The sequence below is a fragment of the Ptiloglossa arizonensis genome, chromosome 2 (assembly GCF_051014685.1).
Source record: "Ptiloglossa arizonensis isolate GNS036 chromosome 2, iyPtiAriz1_principal, whole genome shotgun sequence".
In the NCBI taxonomy this organism is placed as follows: Eukaryota; Metazoa; Arthropoda; class Insecta; order Hymenoptera; family Colletidae; genus Ptiloglossa; species Ptiloglossa arizonensis.
The window spans coordinates 14,561,676-14,577,880 of record NC_135049.1 but is presented as its reverse complement, the minus strand read 5'-3'; the positions used below and the strand labels follow the sequence as shown (position 1 = coordinate 14,577,880).

At 44.0% G+C, this 16,205-nt stretch overlaps 1 protein-coding gene across 5 annotated transcripts; it reads left to right on the top strand.

Annotated features, from left to right (window-relative positions):
* Positions 1–531: 531 nt before the first annotated feature.
* Positions 532–15,729, top strand: LOC143155037 (uncharacterized). Of its 5 annotated transcripts, XM_076327268.1 has the most exons (19): positions 1,157–1,631; positions 1,733–1,907; positions 2,163–3,553; positions 6,556–6,651; positions 7,068–7,247; positions 7,360–7,569; positions 7,673–7,923; positions 8,839–9,028; positions 9,181–9,373; positions 10,115–10,209; positions 10,325–10,348; positions 10,792–10,836; positions 11,052–11,118; positions 11,437–11,604; positions 12,275–12,419; positions 12,510–12,617; positions 12,700–12,852; positions 13,180–13,212; positions 13,600–15,729. In XM_076327268.1, exons 3-18 carry the CDS (start codon positions 2,768–2,770, stop codon positions 13,205–13,207), a joined length of 2,739 nt encoding a protein of 912 aa, XP_076183383.1. In that variant the 5' UTR covers positions 1,157–1,631; positions 1,733–1,907; positions 2,163–2,767; the 3' UTR covers positions 13,208–13,212; positions 13,600–15,729. The 5 variants fall into 5 exon arrangements, with proteins under 5 accessions (XP_076183382.1, XP_076183381.1, XP_076183383.1 ...); XM_076327267.1 differs by lacking the exons at positions 1,157–1,631; positions 13,180–13,212 and adding an exon at positions 532–601; XM_076327266.1 differs by lacking the exons at positions 1,157–1,631; positions 13,180–13,212 and adding an exon at positions 623–992.
* The last annotated feature ends 476 nt before the right edge of the window (positions 15,730–16,205 follow it).

Here is a 16,205-nt window from a genome sequence, read left to right as displayed (position 1 = left end):
TAATGAATTTATTGAAATGCATTAGACTGACACTCGTATTATTAAGTTTACAAAAGTTTTAAGTTCATTATGGGCGTTCCAACAAAGTTTTGTAATAATGTATCTAATTGTTTTTTATGTACTATCTAACTGTTCTAAATTCGCAGCCAATTAGCTCGGTACTACTCACGACGAATAATTATTGTTCGTCGCAAGTAGTACCGATTACCAGATCTTTCGTGTAACGCTCTCGAGATTGTCACGTCGAGAGAGAACGTTGCATATTGGGATAATTTCTATTCCCATATCGAAAAAAGTACGTTCCTACTGTGTTTCGAGAATCTCGATGTTCGGACGTTGCTGGATATTCGTTTCGGGTTTTTGCACATCTCTGGTTATTTATAACACGATCGTAGCAGTCCCTTCGTTCGATCGCCCGATCTTTGACCGTTTGCTATTACAGCGACGATGCGTCATTCGTTCAAGGTATGACGTAAGAAACACACTGGGTGGGAGATCGATACTGGTGGGGGACGAGGACTGGTCAGAGGGAAAGGAGAGAGAACGAATGGCGCATAAAGTGGAATAATAAGGAAATCTAGTTTGGTCGATCGAGGTCGCGGTATGTTTTTATTCTAAGGATCGAGATACTGCACATATCGAACGTACGCGGACGAAACGAAAACCCGCGTCGTGTAGTGTTGTAGCGCGTTGTTTTTCACGCCCTGGGTATTTCGCATGTTCCATCGAATCGATAACGAAGAGAGAATCGAGAACGCGACGGAACGCGGGCAAAACTACTAGCAACGTAATCACGGTGATCGCGTCTCGGTGGCGCCGCACCGCGCCGCGCCGCGCCGCGCGCCCTGTTCGTGACGGGCTGCGCCGGCCGGTTTCGACTAACACGCGTTCTGGTTCGTTCGATGCTCGAGAGCGGAAGTCGACGAGGACACGACAACGACCGTGACACACGCTTCGAACTGGTCGGGCGGGAAAAACGAGGTCAACCGACTGTAAGTTTCACGCAATATCGGTGATTGGAGAAACAAGCGAATCGAAAGTCGAAATGTTAGATGCGACAACGCGTTGTCGTTGCGCTTGCGCACGGGGAAACGCGGTCGACCACGCGACGCAGTGGCGGAGAAGCGATAGCGAGCGATAGGGAGAGAACGAATTGCAGTCAGCCGGCGCAGTGAGGATCCGGGTGACGGCGCAACGCGGCGTGGCGTAGGAAGCGACTAACGAATCAACGAGGGGGGAACGGACACGAGCAACGAGACACGCGGTTCGAAGACACAGCAATTCACCGCGAATACGACGCGGTGACGGTCGACCGTTTGCAATATTTACGTAAAATGTAAACTGTGTTGCGCGTCGGACGCGGAGTGGAACGGTCGATCGGTAATACAGCGCGTTCGTGCGTACTCGATAAGGTAAAGGAGCAGCTGTTGACGGTAGAGTACAGATTCGTCGCGAGACATTGACGCGATGCTCGTTGACGTCGCGTCGTGCCGGCTGTGTTGACAGTTTCGTCGAGGCGAATCCGTTACGTTACGTACGTTGCTCGCGCGGCGCTTTTCAATTTGTGCGATAATTATCGGTTCGAAGCTCGTCAACCGGCGCGGGGTTGTGCGTGGATTCAAAGACAACCGGTACAAGGAAATTTATTCTCGATCCCGAGATTCGAATGCGGCGTCGCGTTCGTTCGATAAACATTCAGCAAATTGTACGAAATACGCGTTTCACGTTTCAGAAGGAAATTAGCGGAAGTGCTTCGCCCAAGGGTAAAGCGGAACGAGTGGACATCACGTTCGAGGTTGGATCCGACGGTTGCGCGTGCGACGAAATCGAAAACCGACTATTCTACGAATAAAAGATGATACGACGCATTGGTCACAGGGAATGATGCGCACAACGACGGAGCATCGGTAAGGGATAGTTCTACCATCGAGCTTAGCACGCGGTCAACGCGTCAACACTATCCACGCGCTCTGACAAGATATCGCGAGTACAGGAGGGAGAGGGAGAAGGGAGAACAACAATCTTTCGCGTCTCACCGCGTTTTCGATAAAATCGTCGTTGTAGACGGACACCAGCGTATGAATTTTTCGATCGTCGAAACTACTCGCGTTGCGTGGATCGTTTCGAACGAAATTATCGTATTTCGTTTGTTGTTGTTTCAGTATCGAGACGCGGCAATGAAATCGTCGTTGTTGTCGCTGTCACCGTCACCATCACCATCACCATCACCGTCTTCGTCGCACAATCGCGTGGCTTGGAAAAGTGGAAACGATCTCGTCAACGAGGTATCGAGTTTAGATCGAATTTGGATTTGGATTCGGACTTGGAATCCGACCTGAACCGACGGAGCGTCGGTAATTACGCGAGAAGAAATGTTTCGTTGATCTTCGATCGGGAGGCTGGAACGTCGAAGCCAGGTTCGAGAAACGAAAGAATTGTACTACTTATAACGCGGATCGCGAAACGATCGGAGGGTAAAGTCGAACCGATCTATCGTCGTAGGATCGCGAACGCGCGGTGAAATCGTCGAGAGTCCGTCAATACGAGTACAATAATTATGGAAAAATCGTCGATCGGTACGAGCCGTGAAAATCGTGGACGGTAAAGAACGAGACGGACGTCGACGTGGACGTGGACAGACGCGAGGTAGATTCGAGGCTGAGCAGTGCCGTAGTCCTGGGGGCCCAGGGTATACGCACGGTGTATTAATAGCTCGTAATAAAGCGGTAGTGGGGCGCTGTCCGCTCGCGGGTGAAAATAGAAAAGAATGTTTTTGGAATCCAATTGGACTTGGTTGGTCGAACGATGGGGCAATATGGCCGACTTGGCCGAGCGGGTGGACGATCTGATATGCAGTTTCGACTCGACTGGTGACACGACCATGGATACGTTATCGATGCTAATATTCGGTTGGATGTTGTTCGGGTTGGTGGTGCTGTGCGTGGGCAAATACGTTTACAATCGATTCGTTTTAAACGAGGTTGCCACCTCAGCGATAATTGCCGCCAAAGATGGCCACATCGTTCACAACGATAACATCGGTGTCGTTGGTGCTGTTATCGGTATTGGTGGCGGTATTGCGTCTCCGGGGAAGCAAAAAAGTGTTCCTTCGAGTTCGGGTTCGGGTTCGGTTTCCACGGTCGCCGCCGGAAAGAGTTCCGTCGGATCGACCGGGGCAGGTGGTGGTAGTGGTGGCGGCGGTGGTGGCGGTGGTGGTGGCGGTGGCGGCGCTGGTTCCGGATCTCTCGGTGCTACCAGTAGCGGTAATTTCGCGGCTGCATCCGGAATCGGTTCATCGCCCACGGCCTACGTTCCACCGACTCCACCTGTTCGAAAACGACTCACCGCCAGAAAAACCTCCGGCGTTTTGATCAGTCCCGCGAGAAGCTCCAGGAGCTTGCATTTGCCTACCGCGACGGGCGCGGACCCCGATGCGGTACGTTGGGTCAACGAGGTCATCGTGTGGCTCTACTCGGACCCAGCGATTCTGGACGAATTATTGGCAGTTTGGGTCGCCTCTCTCAACGAGTTCACCACTAACTCCGTCGACCAGGTGAGTCGATACGCGCGAGCGCTGCTAATAGCGACGACTGGGTGCTCGGTGGTATAGCGGGTGAAACCATCGGTACTAGTCTCACGTGGTACTTCGGAGTTTAAAGCACTCGTTAAATGTGCGTCAACGCGTTAAATGTTAAATGTTAAGATTTTTTTACGCTTAAGAACGCCCCAGATATACAGCGGGTGAAATCATCGGTACTAGTCTCACGTGGTACTTCGGAGTTTAAAGTACTCGTTAAATGTGCGTCAACGCGTTAAATGTTACATGTTAAGATTTTTTTACGCTTAAGAACACCTCGGATATACAGCGGGTGAAATCATTGGTACTAGTCTCACGTGGTACTTCAGTGTTTAAAGCACACGTTAAATGTGCGTTAACGCGTTAAATGTTACATGTTAAGATTTTTTTACGCTTAAGAACGCCTCGGATATACAGCGGGTGAAATCATCGGTACTAGTCTCACGTGGTACTTCAGTGTTTAAAGCACACGTTAAATGTGCGTTAACGCGTTAAATGTTAAATGTTAAGATTTTTTTACGCTTAAGAACGCCCCAGATATTTGGTCGAACTGTAGTGGGAAAAGTAGAAATATACGGTGTGTTGACACGTTAAACGCCGGGCTGGTTTTCTATACTTAACACTACTTTGACTGATTTACCAACCAGTCAAAATGACTGGTTCCAACTGCTTTCGTAATGAAATTTACTTTGAATTCCATAGCATGTTTCCTAGGAACAATATGACTTTTCTATTCTATGTATGATCAATTTTCTAAATTTCTCTTTTTTCGTGTCGATTGGTTTTGTTCGAGATACGTACAAGATATACCTTAATATTCTGAAAGCTGTCGGTAGTTCTATCGTTAAGGGGTGTTCCCGATATTTGTGTGTAACCGTAATGTAAAAGGTTCAAATGTTCGATAACTTCTCGGTATACTTATTTTATGGTATTACCGACGAGATGCTGTTTAAAAATTTACATCGGAGTTCGTGTCTTGTGAGCGCTTTAGAGGATCGTTGTTACAGTCTCCAAGGACCATCGTGGCATTTAAAGTGTTAAGCTATCGGAATGCTCGAAATAATAGTCAACGAGACTCTGAAAATTCTATGATACGAACCTTTTGAAAATACTAGCTTGTACGATAAGTTTTGTCGTTCGATAAAACTTATCGAACAATCTATCATTTTCGAAAAATCGTTGACAATTTATTCCTCTAACGAACACCTTCGTAGCCCCTATACACTGTAAAAAGAATCGTAAAGAATCATGCTCCGTATCGTTGACACGTTTAATCGAACCGTGACGCAAAATGTTGAAATATTCGTTAATTTATCGGTATACTTATTTCACGATACTACCAACGAGAGTAATTTAAAAATTTACACCAGATCTCGCGCGAGCGCTTTAGAGAATCGTAATTTTGGCTCGCCGGTTCTCAAGGACCGCAGTGGCGTTTAACCGTTTAATCGAACGTAACTTTCTTCGAAGAGAGGAAAGTAAAAGGCTTGAGAATTACAGTTCGTTCGATCGATCACGAGTACGTGCGTACTTGCAAGTTTGTTGTCCCGCGAGAAGAAGAAAACGACGAGTCTAGATAAGGCGAGGCGGATTTCCCCGCCGCGCGCGTGGGCGGTTTCGAGCAACGAAAACACCTCTCGGACAATTTTACTTCGCGTCGCGAGACTCGAAGCTTCGCCGTGGCGAGTTCCTCGTCAAACTCGCGCATAAGTTTCCACGCGTCCCCGATATGTGAAAAAGGTGGACGCTTAGAACCGTGTTAAACACCGACTAGGATTACCGTTAACACGACCAACCGCCATGCCAGTTTTCCATACTCGACGGTATTTGTGCAAACTGTAATTTCAAAATTAGAAATATTCGATAATTTGTCAAATGCATTCGTCACTTTACGGTATTACCAACAAGAGTAACGCTATTTAAAAGTTTGCATCAGAGTTCTTGTCTCGTCATCGGTCATCAGCGACCACTGTGGCGTTCAACCGTGTTAACCCCTTGCTCTACTATTTAAGTGTCCATAACACGTATCATAATCAACAGCAAGGTCACGACTCTCACTGTCCTCGTGAACGTTAAAGTTTCTTTTCCAAGTAATTGCACGGGGATTTTTTTCCCCGATATTTTCGAGAATATGTACAGTGACTCGAGAAAGTATTCGCGCGTTAACCGTAGCTTCGATTTCAATGAAATTTTCGGTGCACGTAGCGCGTAACAGCGCTCTAGCGAATTTTCTCATACCTGGACAACAATTTTTTATCCACGGGAAGTTTCTCTAAGAAGGTGAAATCAAGTCTCGAAAGTTTCACTGTGTTTTTGAAATTTCGTTAATGAAACTTCTCGCGGGAATTTTCTGCAAGAACATTTTTCACGCGAAAAGTTCTGCTCCACTTTGCGCTATTACGAAATTGTATTTGAACAAAAATTGTACTCTAAGGATTGATTTCGTACGATTGGAGAGCTTGCAACGATTTTCATTCGACGACAGAATCAAAATATTTTGAGAAGAAAACATCCATTTTTCAGTGCTCTGTCGCTCGATGGTGACAAAATTTCGGAAAAGATTGCATTGTAAAAATGAAAAAGAAAAGCTCGAATTATTCCGTCAACAAAAATTACATCGTATATGTGTCTCGGTTCAGTATGCTTTATATGTGCACAAACTTTCGTTAAAATCGGAGTACTGACTTGTAAGTTAAGGGAATTTTCTTACAATATACTGCGCGAATACTTTTTGGAGCCACTGTATTTGCACGTACGAATGTGGACAAGACTCACCCGTGGTTCTTACGTTTGGCCTGATTTCCTTACCACGAGTCTCGCACGATATTGTAGACAAAGGGGTTAACGCGACCTCCATCGAACGCTACCCGCGACGATGAGCGAGCAAAATTATTATCGTTCGTTCAAACGTCGTGTATAACGAAAAAAAAAAAACCACCTATCGAACGTTGGATACTAACGAACGATTCTCGTTACAGCATGGAGTCGGAGTGGAATTTGTACGCGTTCTGCCCGAAACGTACCCACCGAATCTCTCCAATATCTTTTGCGAGTGCGATTCCAAGGACGACGTGGTACGTAATAATAAGTTGCTCGATAAGTTTCGTCGTTCGATAAGAAACGGAGCAATTAAGTTTATTTTATTTTTCTAAATACGGTACTACCGTTTTATGAACATTTCATATGGATCCTAGTTTCCATACAGATCCGTCGACTTATTAGTATATTGACAGTTTAAAGTTCGAGTGTCATATTGGGTTGCTCGGAAAGTAATTTCGTTTTCCAAAACGGAGGATATATAATTTAATAAAATGTTTATACACTCTAAAAAAGTCGTGTTTCATTTTCGCCGAAAAAAAAAAGCGAAATTTAGTATTCTTTTTTTTACAATGGAAGAAACGACGAAACTTATCGAACGATTGGGAATATTCCTCGTTCGAATCGTTGTCGTATCGTTCGTTCTGCTACAGCATCTGTTTCTTTGTTCCAGGCGATCACGTGCGATTGCGAAGCAACTCCGGCATTGCAGCTGAAGGCGTTCCGCCGGAAAGGCGATAAACTGGAAGTCAGTCACTACCGAGTGAACGTAAATCGTTTCCGCGCGCGATTAAACGTGATTTGTATTACCGAGAAGCTTCTTCTGGATTTAAAATGCGACGGTTGGCCGGAGGTTAGCGCCATTTTGTTTAACCCCGTTCTCGTATGTTCGTCCACGGTTACGAACCGTCGTACCGGTGCAACAGTAGACCCACGTTCATTAGATCGTTTGGTTTCCATTGTAGGTGAAAGTCTCGTTGGCCCCCGTGGGCACGATAAAGAAAGATCTGGACGAGAGCCAGTTGCAGGAAGTTGTAACGGAAATCGTGGTAGGCGCGTTGAGAGGTACCAATGTGCATCTGAATCTGTTTCAATATCCAAGCTGCCCGCGACTATGGAGAGAACAGACAACCACCCAACACGGTTTCTCGTTACCAGTGCATTACGACAGCATGGTAAGTTCGGCTATACTTTTAGGTGAGATTCGTCGTTAACCGCGAGACAAACTTTGTCGACGAACCTTTGTCATACGGGATTCGTTCGAGTTTCTGTTTATAGAGCGCGTCCAGCGGTTCGCTTCAACATCAACGACAACCGACTCGGACTCAGAGTCCAACGTCGCTCCAGAACCAATACGTGGCCGGTGATAAACGATTGCTGGTCAAAGTGGTCAGAGCGACGGAACTGGGCGGAGAGAAAGGTGCCATGGAACCGTACTGCGTGGTAGAACTGGACGAACCTCCACAAAAGAATCAAACGTCCGTGAAAAAGGACACGCGAAATCCTCTGTGGGACGAAGCGTTCCTATTGTAAGTTACCGATCTGATAATGGATCGCTCGATAAGTTTCGTCGTTTGATACGAAAGAAAGCTATTAGATTCGTCGTTTTATTTTTTTGGAAGATGGTACTACTGTTCGACGAACGTGTGCGAAGTTTCGTGCAGATCTCTCGAATCCATTCGTATATTTACAATCGTTCGAAGTTGAAGCGTCGTAGTGTTCTTTTTTTTACAATGGAAAGAAACGACGAAACTTATTGAACGATCTAGTGTACACACAGTGGCTCTAAAATGTATTCGTACGCTATATTAAGAGGGAATTCTTCGTACCTGTAAGACAGAATTTATTGAAAGTTTGCGCGCATGCAGAATATAATATTGTATTTTTTTCTCCACAGGAAATTTCTTTAAGAAGGTGAAATCGAGTCTTTTTTTTTTTTAACGCAATTTTTCTTGAGATCTTTCTGCAACAGAGCGATAGAGCACCAAGAGCTGAATATTTCTCGTATGAAAAGTTTTGCTCTATTTCGCACTGTTACAAAGTTATATTCAGTAAAGGCTGTTTTCGGCCGATTTCAGACGATTGGAGAGCTTGCAATGACTTTCATTTCCTTTATAAGTTCATAATCTTACTAAAAATGTCCAATTTTTAGTTCTGGATCGTTCTACTTTAAAAAAGTCCTCCAAAGAAGCTTGTATTAAAACAAGAAAGAAAGAAAGAAGAAATGTTGAGTTTTCGTGTTTTAATTTCATCCTCTCGAGAACACTTTTATTGACAAAAAAATTACGTTATATGCAGCTCGGTATGCTTCACACCCGCGCAAACTTTCATTAAAATCAGACTTGAAAGTTAGGGGAATTTCCTTGTAATGGAGTATCCAAATATTTGTTTGATCCACTGCGTATAGTGTTGGATCAGATTTTATCGTTGTTCTCGATCCGTAGCGACGTGAATCGTAACACCTCGGAAGTGTTGCTGGAAGTTTACGACCGTGTGAACAAATCTCAACGATTCTTGGGTCTGGGTATCGTCGGAGTCGACGAGCTTCTCGCGAACCCGAGTCAAAGGCAGATCATACCGTTGCAGTGTCGACCGTACGAAGAAGACGACATAACCGGCACCCTGACGGTCGAGGTATGTACAACGAACAACGACGAATACGAGAGACGTCCTCGCGAGAATCGCGTCTCCGCGACAATCGTTCTCGTTGGCGGTGTTTCTTTGTTCTACACACCTTCCAAATCCCCCTGTCTCTCCGTCTTTCTTTTCTGTCTCTCTTTTCTCAGTTTCTGTTCATCGAGGGTGCAGAGGTGCCTCAAATTGGGAACAAACCTTACAAGGTGAAGGAGACGATAAAGCCGGTGTCACCGACTCCTCGTACCTACAATCCGACAAATCTCATCAGCGACAATAGTCTAAATTACAACAATGGTAACAGCACACTTATCTTGTACGACTCTACCGTTCTATCCGATGGGGGTAATTACCAGCTACTTATCTGAAAGGCATTGCGTTCGTATTCACGAGTGTGAAATCATAGTGATATCCCGTTAGTATCACCTGTATACTCTCCTTTACGAGCCGTGCCCCTACGATGATTCTACGCGTGTCTCGCAACCTACTGTCGTCTTGTTACACACGCCACGATTTTTCACCTCCTCTTAAAAAAAAAAAAAAAAAAATAACGACAACATCTGCATCCTTATCGACGATCCAAGTCGGTGTCGACATCCTTCACGGTCCTCGTTGCCCGTAGAAGGTGTCGAGCCGCGTTCACTCGCCACAGGAGCACCGATGTCGCGTACGCGTTCAATAGTAATTCGCATGAGATACAGAGTTACTTGTGCATATAAAATTCACTTCGCCTGGCAACCTCTTCTCATTCCCTACCCCATTGTCTAACGGTCGTGTTAACGCTCCTTCAGCACGATTTAAATGGTTTTCACGCCCGCCACCCGAATCGGAATGTTCCCCGATTGACAATCCTTCCAAGTTATTTCGGCTACCAGAGGACCGATCCTGACGAATTACGATGACAGTAAACGCGGTTCACGTAACAGCGGAAATGTCGCCAAACGCAATTAAATCATCTGGTAAACGAAATGACCGATGCTTCGTAGAATAAGACGGAAGTAGAACGTCGTAAATCCTTACAAACGTTTCTTTTACGCTTAGATCAAAGACTACAGAATCTGATCGATGGTAAAACATAATTCGCAGACTACCTGACGAACGGCAACGTCGTCGACTCGCCCTACAGAACTGGCCAGACCAATGGAAACAAGGGGACACTGATCGTGCATAGCCAGCAAAGGGTATGTTCGCATAATCTGCACGATTACCGGACACGGTGAACAATTTTTTTCTCTCCTCCGTTACTAACTACTTAACTATCGACTACTGCGTATCTTTTTTTTGTGCATTTTACAGCAACCGGAGCGGCAAGTGGTCAAGGTAAGCCATACCTGCGAGAATTGCATTGCTCGGTGTCGTCATCGTCGCCCTAATCGCCCTCGACGACGACAACTGTGTACGATCGCCCCATTATCGCATACCTACCGAGTTTCTTTTCTCCTCGCGTCTCTCTACCATCGTTTTCGACGCTTTAAACTCCAAGCTAACAGCTTACTATTGATCGTGTAAACCTACTGTACGTATATATATATATATATATATATACATATATATATATATATATATATATATATATATATATATATATATATATATATGTACATATATATATATACATACACACGCACACGTAACTTGCCGCGTTACCCTTGTCGTTAAGCTTTTTCTCGAGTTTGTTTATCGTTTCGAGGTTAAACGCCCCCCTGTTCAACGAGAACACTAATCATCGTCAGTTGAGTGGCGTGTGTTTACTAATTCGACAGGTCGCCCTGACAGAAAGTGGGAATTGGCAAGAAATATCCCCGGAGGTAATTATCATTATTATGGTAACTCGACGATATTATGTTTCTTTTAACTGCGTTACAGTTTAACGTTCTAACGTTGTTATTGTTGTTGGTCGCGTTAAATTCGATTCGGAAAGAGAGTTTGAAACGAATCTCTGCGATTTTTGCTAAGTACGCGGTCGCTTGCACCTGCGTAACGTCGTAATCTGTTGGTAAACGTTTTACTTGGTTCGTTTCAGCATGGACTGAAAGACACTAGCGCGACATCGGGACCAGAAAGTACACCGAATTCTTCCAATTCAGAAGGTAATTCGTCTCACCTTGCGTATGTATACCAGAGTCCCGAAGAGTACGGAAGAACGCACCCGGATGGAATTATCGGACAGAGCGATAAAAATTTTTGAAAAAAAGAAACAATTTGTTACGTCGTTATCGTTCAGAATGTGTCTAACGACCCAGTAGCGTGTTACACTCGTGTAAACGCAATTTATTTGCCGAAAGGCCAAGTGTTTTCGCATCGCGTGCAACACTCGGGTTCGTTCTTCGTAACTCCGTACAATACGTACATACCTTATGTGTCGCGTGCAGGACATTGTAATTATAGCGTGTTCTTTGTTATTGCAGAAAGAGGGAGAACGCGAAGAAAACGGCGAGACTTCTTCGGCACGATAAGAAAACGTTTGAGCCGATCGAAAACGAGAAGCAGATCCGTTGGACCGGAAGGTGACGCGAACCACGAGGACGCGCACTCCAGATCTATATCCGCGGATAGGGCGCGCGATCCTGGCTCCGGTACGTTTCTTCGAGCCAATTGACACGGTTCGAAATCCAAAGCCAGAAACAAGCCAAAAGATGGTGGCTAATTCAGAGTTTAACGTAGACGCTAATTTAGAGTTTAACGGAGACGCTAATTTGGAGTTTAACGTGAACGCTAATTTAGAGTTTAACGTAGACGCTAATATAGAGTTTGATTTAGACGTTAATTCCGAGTTAACGGTTTCTATTCGTCGTAACGAGTGGCTGGTATAAAATTCTACTTGTTTGTTTTGCGTACGAATCCTCTGTGTCGTGGCACACGATGTCGGTGAGTACGATATTGATAGCGACGATGTAACTGAGAGCAACAGAGATTATGCGCTTACACATCAAAATCCATTTCCTCCAAACGTATTCGATCGATGCTTTATACTAGGTTGTTCAATAAGTGTTCAATAAGCTTCGTCGTTTGATAAAACTTATTGAACAGTACTACATTGAATAGTACTAGGTTGTTCAATAAGTTCAATAAGTTGTATCGAACAACAAAACTTATTGAACGACCTATTACATCTGGTTGCTCGTTGTCAGGCTTTGCAAATTCGTTCGAGTGAACGAACGACGCTAATGCTAACGCCAGTATTCATTTCCGATACACGACTAACGTTACAATGTGCAAACGACCGTCTCTCGCTTGGATTTATAGCTCGTTTATCGATACCAGGAAGGGAAGAGCAGTCAAGGCGTTCCAGTTTGAGCGAGGCGTCCGGAATTAGCGGTGCATCGACCAGAACCTACGTAAACGAAGCTTCCACTTTGGTCCTTGAAACTCTCGAGAACGGTATCAAGAAGTAAGGATACACGATATTTCTTCGTTCGAGAATTGTTACGTTTCGCAACAACGACGACGAATCGTTAAACACTTGTGTGTTCGCTTCTAGGCATTATTTGGTACCGTTGTCGCTCGCGCAGAAGAACAAATGGAGAAAAAAGGGCACAAAGCTTCACATATTCAACGATCACACCTTCATAGCAAAACACATGGCGGGGTAAGGGATCACTGATCGAAGAGTTCCATAGACAGCGTACGAAGTACGAGTTTCGCGCTAACGAAGTTTCATTTCGTTTCAGCGGGACCGTGTGCGAGGTATGCAAACGAACGCTCGCGAGAAGATTGGGAAAACAGGGCTACGAATGCAGAGACTGTCAAATGAAGTGTCACAAACACTGTCACGTTAAAGTGGACACAACGTGTCCCACGTCTACCATTCAGAGCATCGAACTGTAAGTGGACAGTCTCTCGTTTTACCAATCTCGACTCGTTTCGAAACCGAACGAACTCACGATAGTAATCTAACGAACGTAACGATCTTTCGTACAATAATTTATGCATATAACTATCGTCGATACGAGCGTTTGAACGATAATTGTAAAGAGTCTACAGAGATTGTACCACGTACGGTAGTACGTTGTTATCGCACCATAGGTGCGACTCGAGGAATGATTCGTCGTACGATCAATCGTTACGATCGTGGTTCTCGTAAAGATGATAAACATTCGCGGAACGACGAGCTAATTCTGTCTTTTTTTTTAATTTGATTGTCGTCTAAGGTCTCTACTGCCAGTACTCAGTGAATAGGATGGGTAAGTCCTCGACGACGTTCGAACATTTTCTAATAAGGTAGCTGCGCATGAACAACATGTTCTTCCGTTCGTTTTCCACAACTGCCGCGTGCAGTTCTCCATTTCTGGATTAATTCGCACGAATCTGGATCGTTGCGATTCCATTTCCATTTCATTTTTCATCGACGACGCATGCGTTCCGTTTCACACTTCTCTCGCTTACCTTAGGTGTACTAATCGTTCGTTTGTCGTTCATAGAGAGTAGTGTTCTGTCTGTATCCTCTGCCCGATTTTAACAAACAATTACTCGAGTGTCGATTTGCGTGTGTCTTCTTGTTCCAGGTACACGCAACAATGATCCACGAGTTCATTTCAATCGGTCTAATAGAATGCTTCGATTCGTTTCAGAACTTACATAAAGATTCCACGGCTCGCGCGAAAATCGACCACCAGCCTCTGCTGACCAAGAAGTCTTGGATGGGACATCTTCGACGAGCGATGAACGTTGATCACACACTCGGTCTGGCAGCGTTTGCAAGAGATTTAAATCATTTTTCCCACGAATTTGTCGTTCGAATCGCTTCGTTCGTAATCGTTCATATTTACGAAGCATATCGCGTTACACTTTATGGAATTATAAGCAATCGTTCACGAATCAAGTTGCAAGCTATCTACGGTAAGCTATAACGATCAGCTTCGGAGCACGTGGCGCTTTGGAACGCGATAGATAGCATCGTCGTTACACGTATATCTACTGTCCTTATTGCGCTTTCTAACCGATACAAACGAATGCAAACGCCAACGAAACAAAACAAAACAAAACGACACGACACGACACGACACGATACGAAACAAAACGAAACGGAACGAACAGAACGGAAGAAAACCGTGCCGACGATACACCGTTTACGTACGTACCTCCTCTCGAGGAACAGGCGAAATTGTTCTCGATTGGACCAGCGACGAAATAGAACTCGTGGGTACGTACTTATGTACCATGTTTCTATACACGTTTCATCTCGAACAAACGAAATCGATAACGTTCGGGACACGAGTACTGTAGAACCTCCTTTATCCGTATTAATATGGAATCGAAATTGTGCACGAGGAAATTTTTAAATAACAGAACATTCACTTCTCCGGTATCGATTGTTCTACGTTAGGTTAAAGATCATTTGTAAACATCGGTAAGAAAAATGAACAAAAAATAATACAAATACGTAACGATAGAACAATTGCCTTTGTTCTTCCAAATGGCGAAGAACTTTCATTCGTTAAATCTCTTTTCCATTTTCGATTATACACACACCCACGTGATTCCTTTTTCTAACGGTACGGAATGTTTCAAAGATTCTCCACAAGGACGACTTTTTGCAATGTGTAACCGTAGCGCTCCCAAACACCATAACATTCTAGCCAATTCGATGATGTTTGACAATTTATGAATTACTTTACGTTTTGTTTGTCCAATTAGTTATATGCACGATTCATACATTGCCAATTTTATACGAAGTTTTGGCGATCGGGATTAGTTTTTCACCGTTATAGAAAAATGTTTTAATACGGTGTACACTCCACGGGGATACACTGTTGTGTACGTACAGTAGAACGTTTCAATGGTGGAACCATTCGTGCAACGGAAATACGGATAAGGAAGGTTAATTTCAAACTGATCGAATATTCGTCCGTTTCTACACCCGTTCCTAGTTTACGCGGTCTCATTCGAATTTTCATGTAATTTTTTACGCTTCAACCGAACGTATCCTTCATTGTACCGGAACGTTCGATTTTCTACCGATTCCCCGTTTCGCGCTACAAAATCGTATCTCGCGCCTCTCTTTTCGCCCCCATTGTTCTCTATTCGTTTCTCTCGGTTGTCCCTCTAGCAATACTAGCGCGAGAAATGTTTGAAACGCGATAGAATATGGGGAAGGTTGCTACGGCCGAGAAAAGCGACGCGGGTAACTGAGCATGTAATCGAAAATGTCGACGATAGTGCCTCTAGACGCGAAAGCTTGTAATATTCGGAATATCATATGTTTATCCTATAAAAGTAATAATACATTCGACGGTATTATCGACTATTGTAGGATGAGGAACCGATCGATCGAAATCGAACGCTTATACACGCACATTCGTGTCTACGTACACCACGTATAGAAAGTCGGCTGATAATATCTAACGATTGTGATTGTAATAATAATAATAATAATAGTAATAATAATAATAGCGATAATAATAATAATAATGATGCTAACGATTATTATTATCAATATTAATATTGTTATTACTGTTATCGTTATTATTGTTACTGTTGTTATTATTATTATTACTATTACTACTATTACTACTACTATTATTATTATTATTGAGATAAGAATCTAACGGATGCAGAAGATTTTACGGTAACAACATTGATGCGGAAATAAACGAAGGAAAAAGAAGGAACACGAGCTATTACAATAATGGTAATGATAGTGATATTGTGTTACGTTAAGAGAAATAATATATTACAGTATGATTCTACACCGTTCGAAAGCCTTTAACGTATATTTTCTTCTACACGTCCAACGTTCCCTTGTTTTTGTATCTATTCGTCACCGGACGCGATAAATAATCATCGGTGGCAGCCATCGCGACAATCTTCGCCCCTGGAATCGAAAGTAAGTCAAAACACGCAAAAACTGTACCGATCGGTACCACGGATCTTAGTCTAAACGTGTGTCGTTGTTCGGCACTTGATAAATGCCGAATGCGTGGACAAGAAATGCTTGGCACTTGCCAAGGGTCGAGCATGTGTCTCTGATCGCACGAACAGTGCCCAATCGTTCACAGGGCATTTGTCGAACATCGTGTATCAGATACTTGGCACATGATAAATATCGAATCTAAGGATGCTTCACGATTTTGCACGGCATTTTGAAAAAGTATTCGTATGCTTTAATAGGTTGTTCGGAAAGTTTCATCGTTCGAGAAAACTTATCGAACAGTACTTACATAGGGTATTTGTCGAA

Coding starts and splice junctions, on each gene's coding strand:
- LOC143155037 (XM_076327267.1), top strand. CDS start 2,768: ATGTTTTTGGAATCCAATTGGACTTGGTTGGTCGAACGATGGGGCAAT. Junction 9,374..10,114: donor TACCGTTCTATCCGATGGGG/GTAATTACCAGC, acceptor CATAATTCGCAG/ACTACCTGACGAACGGCAAC. Junction 12,420..12,509: donor CTCGAGAACGGTATCAAGAA/GTAAGGATACAC, acceptor GTTCGCTTCTAG/GCATTATTTGGTACCGTTGT.